A 13770-nucleotide genomic window follows, 5' to 3' on the forward strand; every position below is an offset into this window, starting at 1 on the left:
AGCTGGGACTACAGGTGTGTGCCACCGCGCCCAGCTAATTTTTGTATTTTTAGTGGAGACAGGGTTTCACCATGTTGGCCAGGATGGTCACTATCTCTTGACCTCATGATCCACCTGCCTTGGCCTCCCAAAGTGCTGGGATTACAGGTGTGAGCCACTGCACCCGGCCGGGAGGACCATATTTGTGGGTGACAGGGAACCTGGCTTAGGCTCTCTTCTGTCCTGATGAGCATGTCACTTTAGACAAGCCACTGCTGTTTTCTATCTATTTTTCTATTTTCTTATTACAAAGAAACCCTAAACAATACTTGCCTTACTCATCTTGCAATGTTAGTATGAGCTGAAAATGAATTAATAGAGGTCAGAAAAACAAAGTGCTGACACAGAGGGAAATGCCATACAACTTGGTATCCATTTTTATTTATTGCTGTTCACCATAGAAAAAGGTGCATTCCAGGCCAGGTGCGGTGGCTCATGCCTATAATCCCAGCACTTTGGGAGGCTGAGGCAGGTGAATCACCTGAGGTCAGGAGTTTGAGACAAGCCTGGCCAACATGAAACCTTGTCTCTACTAAAAATTCAAAAAATAGCTGGACATAGTGGCGGCCGCCTGTAATCCCATCTTCTCGAGAGCATGAGGCAAGAGAATCGCTTGAACCCAGGAGGCAGAGGTTGCAGTGAGCCGAGATCACGCCACTGCACTCCAGCCTGGACAACAGAACGAGACTCTGTCTCAAAAAAAGAAAAAAAAAGAAAGAAAAAGGTGCATCCCAGGACAACTTGGGACAAGAAACCAGCTCCTCAGTCCTCACCTCCTTTAGCCTTTGATCAGACACCACTGAAGGAACACAACACACTCCATTTTAGTGGCTGTAGCTAAACTGACTACAGTGAGCAACTTGCTGGAGGTTGCCTACTGAGGGAGCTGAAGGGAAGTGTGGTTTGTGTTTTGGGCCCTGCACGAGGAACAGGTAAAAAGTGCAAGAGCAAACTGGATTCACTGTTGCCTTTTATGTACTCTGTGAGGAAAAAGACATTCTCAACCCCACTGTGTGGGACAGTTGCCTTACAAGTAGTAAAGAACCAAGCCTTTCTGTGTGCCTACTTAGTGCCATGTATCAGAATTTCTGTTTCTGAGGCCGGGTACGGTGGCTCACGACTGTAATCCCAGCACTTTGGGAAGCCGAGGCAGGTGGATCACCTGAGGTCAGGAGTTCGAGACCAGCCTGGCTAACATGGTGAAACCCTGTCTCTACTAAAAATACAAAAATTAGCTGGGTGTAGTGGCGCACACCTGTAATCCCAGCTACTTGAGTGGCTGAGGCACGAGAATCACTTGAACCCGGGAGGCGGAGGTTGCAGTGAGCTGAGATCATGCCACTGTACTCCAACCTAGGCGACAGAGCAAGACTCCATCTCAAAAAAAGAAAAAAAAAAAAAAAGGAATTTCTGTTTCTGGGATTAGGGAAGATCAGGGAAATAAACCAAATATCTTTTAGGACAAGGGACAGTGAGGATCTTTCAAACAACCTAGATGAAGCCCGCCTTCTCTGGTTTCCGTTTGGTACTAGAGAAGATATCTTCTCATGGGCTTCTAGGCCAGACATACTCTGTGAAGAAAAGACTGTGCTTAGGGGAAGGATGTTAATGGGAATGTCACTAACAATTTTAGCTTACCTTCCCATCATGACAGATTTCATACCCTTCGGGCTTACATTCATGAGACCTGATGAGCATCTTCAACTGGTATTTATTAAGAATCTTGGAAGTAACATCTGGTCCAAAATAGCAGCCCCCTCCTCGGCCCGTATTTGGAAAACAGCCGTTTTTGCCTCTGGGATCACTCCACAGAATATCAATAATCTTGGAACAACAAACCAGATTTTGCTGTAACTTACAAGTGAGATTATATCTTTCTAGATTCCGACTTGTCAGAAATATTAACCCAAGGTATCCCAAAGACTACTTCTCATTCTTCCTTGAAAATTGTTTCAGGCCTGGCGCAGTGGCTCACGCCTGTGATCCCAGCACTTTCGGTGGCTGAGGCGGGAGGACTGCTTGAGGCCAGGAGTTCAAGCCCAGCCTGGGCAACATGGAGAGACCTCGTCTCTACAAAAAATACAAAAATTAGCCGGGCATGGTGGTACATGCCTGTAGTCTCAGCTACTAGGGAGGCTGAGATGGGAGGATCACTTAAGCCTGGGAGGTTGAGGCTGTAGTGAGCCATGATCACTCCACTGCACTCCAGGCTGGGTGACAGATGGAGACCTCGTCTCAAAAAAAATAAAAAGAACATTGTTTCATATTCACCTCCTCCACGAATATCCAATACAGCAATAACAATAACCAAGAATCAGCCCTTATCCTTTTTTTTTTTTTTTTGGCTTTAAAAATTCCCTCACAATTGTTTGACAGTTGTTGAATCTACAAGGTTCTTTTCTCTTAAGAGAACTTCATTGTCACATTCAGGGGAGAAATTAGCTCCCCACAATGCCCACACATTAGGTGTGTCTTAACATGTTCAAAGACATAAGGTAGGTCTCCTGCTGTGGCTCTGGGCCAGGTTTTTGTCCTGTTGAGCACATAGCCTGAGGAAGCCCTTGCTGTTTCCCAACACAAATGTGGAAACCTGTTCATCTGAGGGTGTCTCCTAAAGCATCTCCTTCACCTTTCCCCCTCCATGGTAAGTACAGTCTCAGTTTCAGCAATACATTTAGCAACTGTTTTCCACAACGTGTTCTCCTAAATCCACAAGTGTTGTATTGTATAACATTTCCTTTGGGGTGCAGGAGAGGCAAATGCAGGTTACATGATGTCCAGGACTAAAGATCCAAATTTTTAAAATCATTTTTCTGCCGGGCACAGTGGCTCTTGCCTGTAATCCCAACACTTTGGGAGGCTGAGTCAGGAAGGGTGCTTGGGTCCAGGAGTTCAAGACCAGCCTGGGTAAACATGGCAAAACCCCATCTCTACAAAAAATTAAAAAATAAAAATTAGCCAGGTGTGGTGGTGCACGAATGTGTTCCCAACTACTTGGGAGGCTGAGGTGAGAGGATTCCTGAGCCCAGGAGGTTGAGGCTGCAGCGAGCCATGTTCATGCCACTGCACTGCAGCCTGGGCAACAGAGCAAGACACTGTCTCAGAATAAAACAAAATAATATTTTTCATGAAGATTGGAGGCTCCCTCTTTGTGGCTTTCATCTATCTGTAATGTTTCTTTTCTTTTTTTTTTTTTCTGTGATGGAGTCTCGCTCTGTCGCCTAGGCTGGAGTGCAGTGGCATGATCTCGGCTCACTGCAACCTCCACCTCCTGGGTTCAAGCGGTTCTCCTGCCTCAGCCTCCTGAGTAGCTGAGATTGCAAGGGCCTGCCACAACACCTGGCTAATTTTTGGTATTTTTGGTAGAGACAGGGTTTTACCATGTTGGCCAGGTTGGTCTCGAACTCCTGACCTCAGGTGATCCACCCACCTTGGCCTCCCAAAGTACTGGGATTACAGGCATGAGCCACTGTACCTGGCCTGTAATGCTTCTTTATTGAAACTTCTATAACAGCTTAAAGAGTAGTGAGAAAAACTCTCTCTGCCATTAAAGCTATACAACCTTGAAAATCCTCCCTGGATCTCACTTTTGAGATCTTTAGAATCAGGCATTTGGACCAGTTGACCTGTAAAGTATCTTAGATTCTAACAGACTGATTCTGACAGTCTCTGTTTTCCACATGTTTCTTCTGAGTGCATGAAAAAGCAGGCATGTGAAGTTGCGCAGTTATTCCAGTGGGTCCAAATCAGGTCTGGAGAACAGGACCAGGAACTGCTAAACATGATTGTACAGCCACTGATAAGTATGGTATGGAAGAGGAGCTAGAAATAAGTGAGGAAAAAGACAGTGAGGTGAAAAGAGCAGAACTGGCAGGAGAGCTACCCTGGAATAAGCACCTGGTCAGAACTAGAGAAAAGAGAAACCCTGCACCAGGCCCACATCAGACACCTGCAGAGTTTTTGATGATTGAAGTGACAGTTAAAACCACCCAAAGAAGAGTCAGCCCAGGGCGCTCCTTTCTCCCCACTGAATGCCGACATCAGCACAACCGTACTCTATGAATAAATATAATGGAACCCCTTTACTTTGCTGGTGTTTATGACAAAAATAACACTTGCATTTTCGACTGAGTCAAATCTGGCTCTTATACCATGATGTCATGTTTGGGGACATAATTTGACCTGTAATATAATAATGGAGGAAAGAGGGAAATCAAGGAGTTGTGCTTTGTTAGGAGGGGATTAAGCTTTCAATTTCTACATGGGATGCAAATCATTTATAGCCAAAATTACCCCTGGGAAACCTCTTGTTACCCTTAACATATATAGTTGCCCCTCAGTATCCAAGGTGGATTGGTCCCGGGACCACCTCCTACATCCAGGATACTAAAATCTGTGGATGCTCAAGTCCCTTGTATAAAATGGCATAGTATTTGCATATAACCCACACCCATCCTCCTGTCTACAAATGGTCCCTGACTTACAATTTTCAACTTCACAATGGTGCAAAAGCAACAAGCATTCAAGAAGCTCCTTGACATGAGGGAATTATGTCCAGATAAACCCATCATAAGTCAAAGAGTATCTGTACTATAAGTCATCTCTAGATTACTTATAATACCTAATACAATGTAAGTGCTATGTAAATAGCTGTTATGCCATATTTTAAAATTTATATTGTATTGTTATATTGTTTTCTTTTTTTTTCCAAATATTTTCAATCTGTGACTGGTTGAATCCACAATGCAGAACCCCGTGCATATGGAAGGTTGACTGTACATGATTGTATGTATACAACTCTATACAATAATATGGATAGGTGAATGTTTTATATATATTATATAGATAATATGGAAATATTAATATTTTATATATGTGATAAAGGATATGAAAATAAAATTTTCCAGTATTTTTCTCCTTTATTGCCATATGCAATAATTGAAATTTACATAAATTCAAGGTACATATGATGGGACTCTGTTGAACTAGAATAAGCACTGGCCAAAGAGTTAGCACTTCAAGTAATTACCTAAGTCACCTTGGGCAAATCACTTATCATATTCAGGCCTTAGTCATCATCAATGGAATGAGGAAGATATATCTAACACTCATTTTTCTTTGATTCTAACTCATAAGGGGTAACAATTTTTAAGAACTGAGCTTGTCCTTCAGAATCCATTCCATGAGTTTTGCATTTCTTTTTTCTGTCTAGAAATCATTTCCTTGACTAGGTTTACCCAGATCGTAGTGGTAACGTAAGATTAATTCCAGAACTCACAAACAAAAAAATTGCATAAAAGCCCCTTTGTTGGTGAAACAAATTCCTCAGTAGAAACCATCTCTTTCATGTCAACAACACATTATCCTCTGAAATGCAGGAGCCTTGGGGTGATCACTGCATGAAAGACTAATTAATTCTTTACAACGTTCTTTCCTGAAAATTTTCAAACAAAAAAATGGGAACGTTTTACTGAATTACAGCTTTTATATGACCTGATCAACAAAAATCTATGTGTCAGCCTTTTAAATCTCCTCAATCTAAAATAAATCCTTCAAGAAGCACCTTGTGCATGTCTGCGGCTCTAAGTAATCCAGTCTCCAAAAGTGTGCTTTGAGGGAGAGTTAATAGCTCTGAAAGGTGTATCTAAATGCTTCTCTTCTAAAACATTAATACTACAGATTCACTATTCTTTCATGTTTTCCCTTAGTTATACATCCTCCCTTCCAGCTTTTGACCATGTCATTTTAAATTAATTAATTATTTTTTGAGACAGAGTTTTGCTCTTGTCGCCCAGGCTCGAGTGCAATGGCGTGATCTCAGCTCACTGCAACCTCTGCCTCTTGGGTTCAAGCAATTCTCCTGCCTCAGTCTCCCGAGTAGCTGGGATTACAGGTATGTACCACCACGCCCAGCTAGACCATGTCTTTTTTTTTTTTTTGGAGATGGGGTCTTGCTCTGTCGCCCAGGCTGGAGTGCGGTGGCGTGATCTTGGCTCACTGCAACCCCTGCCTCCCAGGTTCAAGCAATTCTCCTGCCTCAGTCTCCCGAGTAGCTGGGATTACAGGTGCGCGTCACCACGCTCAGCTAATTTTTGTATTTTTAGTAGAGATAGGGTTTCACCATGATGGTCAGGCTGGTCTGGAACTCCTGGCCTTGTGATCCACCTGCCTCGGCTTCCCAAAGTGCTGGGATTACAGGCGTGAGCGACCACGCCCGGCCTAGACCATGTCATTTTAAAAACTATGCTTAGGCTAGACGTGGTGGCTCACCCCTGTAATTCCAGCACTTTGGGAGGCCGCAGTGGGTGGATCAAGAATGAGGTCAGGAGTTCGAGACCAGCATGGCCAACATGGTGAAACCCTGCCTCTACTAAAAATACAAAAATTAGCCGGGTGTGGTGGCAGATGCCTGTAATCCCAGCTACTTTGGAGGCTGAGGCAGGAAAATTGCTTGAACCTGGGAGGCGGAGGCTGCAGTGAGCCGAAATCACGTCATTGCACTGCAGCCTGGGCGACAGAGCAAGACTCCGTCTCAAAAAAAAAAAAAAAAAAAAAGCTATGCTCAGCCCAAACCTTCCAGCCAGGGATCCTAGATTTCTTTAGATGCCTTCCTCCTGCTCCCTATCCACCCTTTAGGCCTCATTGAATAAGGGCTGACTAAAGTAGGTCACATCATTCCTGAGAATGCCTGTCACTCTCATCTATCCCTTCAAAAAAAGGGCATGGACATTCGAGTCAACCTCAGGATCAAATCCTACTCTATCACTCCCTAACTAGCCAAGAGACCTCAATCAAGTCATTTCCCTCTTGGGAGCCACCTCAATGCAGCTGACTACATTATTTAAAATTGCAATTTTTACTGGGCGCCGTGGCTCATGCTTGCAATCCCAGCACTTTCGGAGGCAGAGGAAGAAGGATCGCTTGAGCCCAGGAGTTCAAGACCAGCCTGGGCAATATAGTGAGACATTGTTTCTACAAAAAAATCAAAAAATGAGGTGGGAGAATCACTTGAGCCCAGGTGGTCAGGGTTGCAATAAGCCATAATTGCACTACTGCACTCCTACCTGGACTACAGGAGTGAGACCCTGTCTCAAAAAAAAAAAAATTGCAATTTTGTCCCCAAGACCAGTTTTCCTGTTCTCCCTAACTCTGCTCTAGTTTTTATTTTTCCCATAGAACTTATCACTTAAGGCCGGGCGCAGTGGCTCACGCCTGTAATCCCAGCACTTTGGGAGGCCGAGGCAGGCGGATCATGAGGTTGAGACTATCCTGGCTAACACAGTGAAACCCCGTCTCTACTAAAAATACAAAAAAGTTAGCTGGGCGTGGTGGCGGGCGCCTGTAGTCCCAGCTACTTGGGAGGAGAATGGTGTGAACCCGGGAGGCGGAACTTGCAGTGAGCCCAGATTGCGCCACTGCACTCCAGCCTGGGAGATAGAGCAAGACTCCGTCTAAAAATAATAATAAAAAAAGAACTTATCACTTAAGGTATATCATTTATTTATTATTATATTGTTTATCATGTAACTCCTCCCTTTAAAATGTAAGCTCTGCAAGGTAACTGATCTTTATTTAGTCATTGACATTTCCCAGAAGCCTAGAACAGTGTATGACACATAGTAGGTGCTCAATAAATACCTGTTAAATGAATGAATAAAGAGAGGGGAGTCATTCAGGCTATAAATAATTTAAATTATTTTTGAAATCTTTTTGGCCTCTGTCTCCTTGTAAGTCTGTCTTACAGAGTATCATATTCATCTCTGTACAGTGACTTAACTCTGATTAAATATATCCCCACATCTCAGTGAACATAAGGGAAAATTTAAACTATAGCACTCTGCCAAGAATTATGAATTTCCATGACTACAAGACAAAATAAAGAGTATATGATCTTTATACAAAACAGCTCATAGATATTAAGAAATAAAGTAATTGTGAGCTCTGTTTTTATCTGGAAATTTCGGCTCTAGCATAACTTATGTGTGTGTTTATCCACTATGTACCAGGAACTGAGGAAAGAAAATTAGGGGCACAACTGAAATGATTAAACATCAGAAATGAGGTTCTGGCCCATTTTACCCAATGTCAGCTCCGATCATGTGTGTGGGGTCTGCAAGACGCCACATCTCTATTGTTTGGGGAGCGGGAGGTTCTGTTGTGGAATAGCGAGCCCCAGTCTCCTCCCTCCCACTTCTTAAGGCTCTAACTCATCTAGGCTTCCAGAGGCCACAATTTTCTTTGTGTGCAGCTCCCATTTCTTTAACATTATCTTCTTTATTCACCATAATCCTAGAAGAGCTTGTTCTAACCTTCAGTCTTTGGGATTTGGATGTCAAGGTTTAAGGAGGCATCCCTTCCTACTTGCTATGAGTTGCCTCTCATGCTTACTTGATTTTTAAATATTTTGGACTCGCAGCCAATGATGAATACCATTTCTCCCTCTGTCTCTCTCCCTACCTCTCTCTCCCCTCATCGATTAGGGTATATTTTACACCAGAAATCACATTTTAGTCAACATTTTCAGCAATCAAGGTATAATGGTCCTAAATCAAGAAATAGAGGTTTCTTTAACAATGACTGAAGGGAAGTAAGAAATTCAACACTATTTGGTAATTGTTTGATTATGTTTCCCAGCTACAGATGTAACCAATATCACGTGGGCATGTGTCTATGTGTACTTGTGACATTGCAAATGCATGTATGTGTGTTTATATCTGAAAACGAAAGCTACTTATTATGGTTATGATTCTATCTACAGGAAGAACACTTTTATCATTAAGCATCAGTCCATTTCCAATAATTTCATTTCAGTTCTTTCAGAACAGGAAACCTGAAGAAAAGTCTACAAAAGACCTTTCTAAGAGGTCATAACATTCCCATCCAAGAAGTTGAAAAACAGTGTTCTGGGGCCGGGCACAGTGGCTCACACCTGTAATCCCAGCACTCTGGGATGCCAAGGCAGGTGGATCACCTGAGGTCAGGAGTTCGAGACCAGCCCGACCAATATGGTGAAACTCAGTCTCTACTAAAAATAGCAAAATTAGCCGGCCATGGTGGTGCATGCCTGTAATCCCAGCTACTCCGGAGGCTGAGAGAGGAGAACTGCTTAAACCCAGGAGGCGGAGGTTGCAATGAGCTGAGACTGCGCCACTGCACTCCAGCCTGGGTGACAGAGTGAGACTCCATCTCAAAAAAAAAAAAAACCCAAACAAACAAAACCCAGTGTCCTGTAACATCTTTTCCTATAGTGAGAGACATAGTGTGGCCTAACAGTTAAAAATGAGAAGCGTAGAGTCCAACAAATTTGGAATCAAATCTAGACCCATCATTTAGAAAATTATTCAACTTATGTGAGCTTCAGTGTCTTCTTTCGGGAAACAGGAATAATATTATCTACATCATCAGGTTGCTTTAAAGACTTAATGACATAATACACATAGCTGTTGTTCTTAAGAACTCATCCCTGCCATATGGGGTAAAAACTGACAAGAAAGCAGTTAAAATGTAGGACTGGAAATTTAGAAAAACGCCAAATTTCACCAAGACAAATGAGCAAGAGTACTCAGGAGTGATCAATACATTCTTGTTGAATGGATGAATGAATGAGGGGAATATTTATAGATCTTACTCCATGCCAGAAGCTGCCAGAGACTCTAGACAGGCAGCTCCGGATATGCACGCTGTCACAAAGATGAGTACACGGCTTATTGCCTTTACATCCATGTTTATAGACATACTAAGTACAGGTCTCAAAATGACAACATAATGACAGGAATGGCAGTGTTAGGGGCTTGGCAGACCCCCTCCCCAGTGAAACAACCATTTAACTTGTGAACATCTTTTTCTTTAAGACAGGGTCCCGCTCTGTCGCCCAGGCTGGAGTGCAGTGGCATGATCTCAGCTCACTGCAGCCTCCGCCTCCCAGGTTCGAGCAGCCATGCTCTTGCTTCAGCCTCCCGAGTAGCTGGGACTACAGGCATGCACCACCACGCCCGGCTAATTTTTGTACTTTTTAGAGATGGGGTTTTGCCAAGTTGCCGAGGCTGGTCTCCAACTCCTGGGCTCAAGCAATCCGCCCACCTCAGCCTCCCAAAGTGCTGGGATTATAGGCGTGAGCCACCACGCCCAGCGGAAAATCACTTAAAAAAAAAATTAAACCAGTTGAAGCCACTGGAAATTGTCCTAATGGCATGCAGCATACGGAGAAACATTTAAGAAAACTTACTAAATTTTGATACCAACAGAGAGAGTGTGTGGCATTTGAGCCATGAGCTACTCTAACTGCCTTCACTGATCAGCATGAAGGATGCTCTACTTCAAGTGGACGCATCCAAGGCGGGGCTCCTTCTGCCCCAAGCTCCCAGCAGAGGGCTATGGTTTTGTCCCAGAAGCAGCAAGCTGATGGGCATCCCTCATTCCCCCCAGCTCTCCATTACAGAAGCTGGGTTCCAGGCAAGCACAGCAGAGAGGACTGGGGTTCACTTCCCCCACTCATTGGGCAGAAGCCCTGTCCTAGGCATGGCAGCTTGCAGGTGCTAGACCCCAACTGCCCCCACACTTGCTCAATCATAAGGAAGAGGTGCTATGCCAGGAAGGGCAAGCCAAGAAGACCAGGGGCTATCATCCCTGCCTACTACCCTGCTTGTGGAACAGGGCTGTCACTGGAGGAAAAGTGGGTCACTGTCCCTGCTCCCAGCTGCAGTGTGATGGCACAGTGGTTTGGCCCAGGGGGAGAGGCAGGTCAAGAACAGAGCACTGCCACTCTGCCTAAGGGGACTGGCCTTATTTGGCACAGAGTGCAAGGAAGTTCATGCCTAAAGGCACTGTTGAAAGCAATGGAGATGTTGGGAATAAGCATTTACAAGGAGGATGGTAGTGCTGAGATACTAGTACCAACAGTACACCAGCTAGAAGAAATTTAACAGACTGAATCGGGGAAACAGATGAGAAAGGAGCCTTTGTGGAGGTCGGAGTAAGCCTCAAACATGGTTAAAGCCCTGCCCCTGCGAAGGGGTCCAGCTTTAATCGGATCAGACTGTAGAACACTCTGTGGGCCAGGGCATTGTTAAAAACAATAGAGCAATCAGCTAGCAATTAGTGAAGGCTAACAGCTGGGACTGCTTCAAATAGAGGCAGATGGGTACGAAGCTTAAAGGAGAGATCAGGGAAAGACACAAAGAGAGCCCAATTAAAACCACAGTAGCCCGGGTGGTCGGAGAAACTGTATGCATGCCCAAGGCAGCACTCTGTGAAGAGTGACATCAGAGGCTGCACACTGAAGGGGAATAGACTTCACTAAACTAGTCCAGACAAGTCACTCAACAAACAAACAAAAAAGCAAATAACAACAAGCCCCAGAGGGGCATGGGAATAACTACCTAGGGTTACTACAATGTAAGATTACACGACATGCGAAGAGGGCGGGGCAGGGGTAGGGGGTGGGGGGTGAGGGGGCAGAGTGGGGAAGCAGGCAATAAAAACTGCTTTTAAAGGGACTAGACGTTGACTTAGCAGACAAAGATTTCAAAGCGACTATTATAAATATGTTCAAAGAGACATATATAAAACACTCCACCCAATAAGAGTGAAATATATAGTCTTCTAAAGTGCACATGGAGCATTCTCCAGGATAAACCATATGCTAGGCCACAAAAAAAGCCTCAACAAATTTTAAAAGGATTTACCAAAAAAAGAAAAAAAGTTTTAAAGGAATTTAAATCAGGCAAAGCATGTATTCTCTGACCACAATCAAATTAAATTTTAAATCAATAAACGAAAGAAATATGGGGAATTCATAAATATGTGGAAATTAAGCAACACACTACCAAATAACAGAGAAGTTAATCACAAGGATATTTAGACAATACTATTGAAAACAAAAGCACAACATAGCAAAACTATTTTTTTTAAGTCAGTAGCAATTGTTTAATAACATAGCAAACTTAAGGGATGGAGCTAAAGCAGTACTTAAAGGAAGATTTGTATCTTTATTAAAAAATAAAAAGGATCTCAAATCAATGATATTACCTTCTAAGGAAACTAAAAAAAGAAGAGCAAACTAAACCTAAAACAAGCAGAAGGAAGGAAATGATAAAGATTATGAGGCAGGAAAATAGGGTCTGGAGGCAGGGAACATAAGGCCAATTCACACTTCAGCTATGACAGGAAATATCCTTTCCGTAGGGTTTATGCTGTAAATGACTCTGTAACTTTACTTCAAACTCTTCATTTACATAGGGTGTACTCCAAGTAACCAATGGAATCCTCTAGGGGGTATTGAAACTCCCAAAAATTCTATAACAGGGCCTTTCAGCCCCTATGCTCAGGCCACTCCCACACTGTGGAATGTACTTTCATTTCAATAAAACCCTTCATTCCCTCCTTGCCTTGTTTGTGTGTTTTGTCCAATTCATTGTTCAAGACGCCAAGAACCTGGACACCCTCCACTGTTAATAATTAGTGCAGAAATAAATGAAATAGATAATAGACAACAATAGAGGAAAATCAATAAAACTAAAAGTTGGTTCTTCAAAAAGATCAATAACATTGACAAACCTTAGTGAGACTGAGAAACCAAGAAAAAACAGAGGAGACTCAAATTACTAATATCAGGAATGAAAGAGGGAATATTACTACCAAACTTTCAAGAGAAAAAAAAATTATAAAGGAGTACTACAAACAACTTTAGGTCAACAAATTAGACAAAGTAGATGAAATGAATTTCATGAAATGAATGTGTTTCGGGAAATGAAACAAATTCCAAGAAAGACACAACTACCAAAACACAAACTACTCAAGAAGAAACAAAACATTTGAATACAACTATAGCAAGGAAAAATATTGAAATTAGTAATTTTAAAACTTCCTACAAAGAAAAGCCCAGGCCCAGATGGCTTCACTGATGGATTCTATCAAACATTTGAAGAATTAAAATCAATCCTTCACAGACTCTTCTAAAACATAGAAGAGGTGACAATACTTTCTAATTCCTCTTATGAGGCCAAACTTATACCAAAACCAGACAAAGATATCACAAGAAAAGAAAACCATAGACCAATAGCTCTTATGAATATAAATGCAAAAATCCTCAAAAAAATACTACCAAATGGAAGCCAGCAACATAGAAGGTGGATTGTACATCATGACTAAGTGGAATTTATCCCAGGAATGTCAGTTTAGTTTAACATCTCTGAAATCAATTAATATAATATACCATATTAATAGAATAAAGGGAAAGAACACATCATTTTAATGTATTCAGAAAAAGCACTTGACAAAATCCAACACTCTTTCACAATAAAAACACTCAATAAACTAAGCATAGAAAGAAACTTCCTCAATGTAATAAAAGGCCGCTACAAACAAATACACAGCTAATATCATACTTGATGAAAGACTGAATGCTTTCCCCAGTATCATGAACAAGACAAAGATATCTACTCTCTTCACTTTTATTCAACAGTGTACTGGAGGTTCTAGACAAGGCAATTAAGCAAAAAGAAAAAAAGGAAAAGAAAAGGCAGACAGATTGGAAAGGAAGAAATAAAATTATTCACAGATAACATAATCTTGTATGTGGAAAATCTCAAAAAATCCACTAAAAACCATTAGAACTAATACGTTTATCAACGTTCACAACACAATGTCAGTATATAAAAGTCAGTTGTATTTCTATACACTAGCAATGAACAATCCAAAATGTAATTAAGAAAACAATTCTAGGCCGGGCGC

At 42.3% G+C, this 13770-nt stretch overlaps 1 protein-coding gene across 2 annotated transcripts in view; it reads right to left on the reverse strand.

The window, feature by feature from the left end:
* The window catches only part of PPEF1 (protein phosphatase, EF-hand calcium binding domain 1), a 147193-nt gene that overhangs the window by 29371 nt on the left and 104052 nt on the right, over nt 1-13770 (reverse strand). For both annotated transcript variants that reach the window (XM_011995811.1, XM_011995812.1), the window contains one exon: nt 1678-1863. In XM_011995811.1, coding sequence (XP_011851201.1) covers nt 1678-1863 — 186 coding nt within the window. The remainder of the gene's footprint in view (nt 1-1677; nt 1864-13770) is intronic.

Source organism: Mandrillus leucophaeus, unplaced genomic scaffold, assembly GCF_000951045.1.
Source record: "Mandrillus leucophaeus isolate KB7577 unplaced genomic scaffold, Mleu.le_1.0 Scaffold499, whole genome shotgun sequence".
Classification (NCBI taxonomy): Eukaryota; Metazoa; Chordata; class Mammalia; order Primates; family Cercopithecidae; genus Mandrillus; species Mandrillus leucophaeus.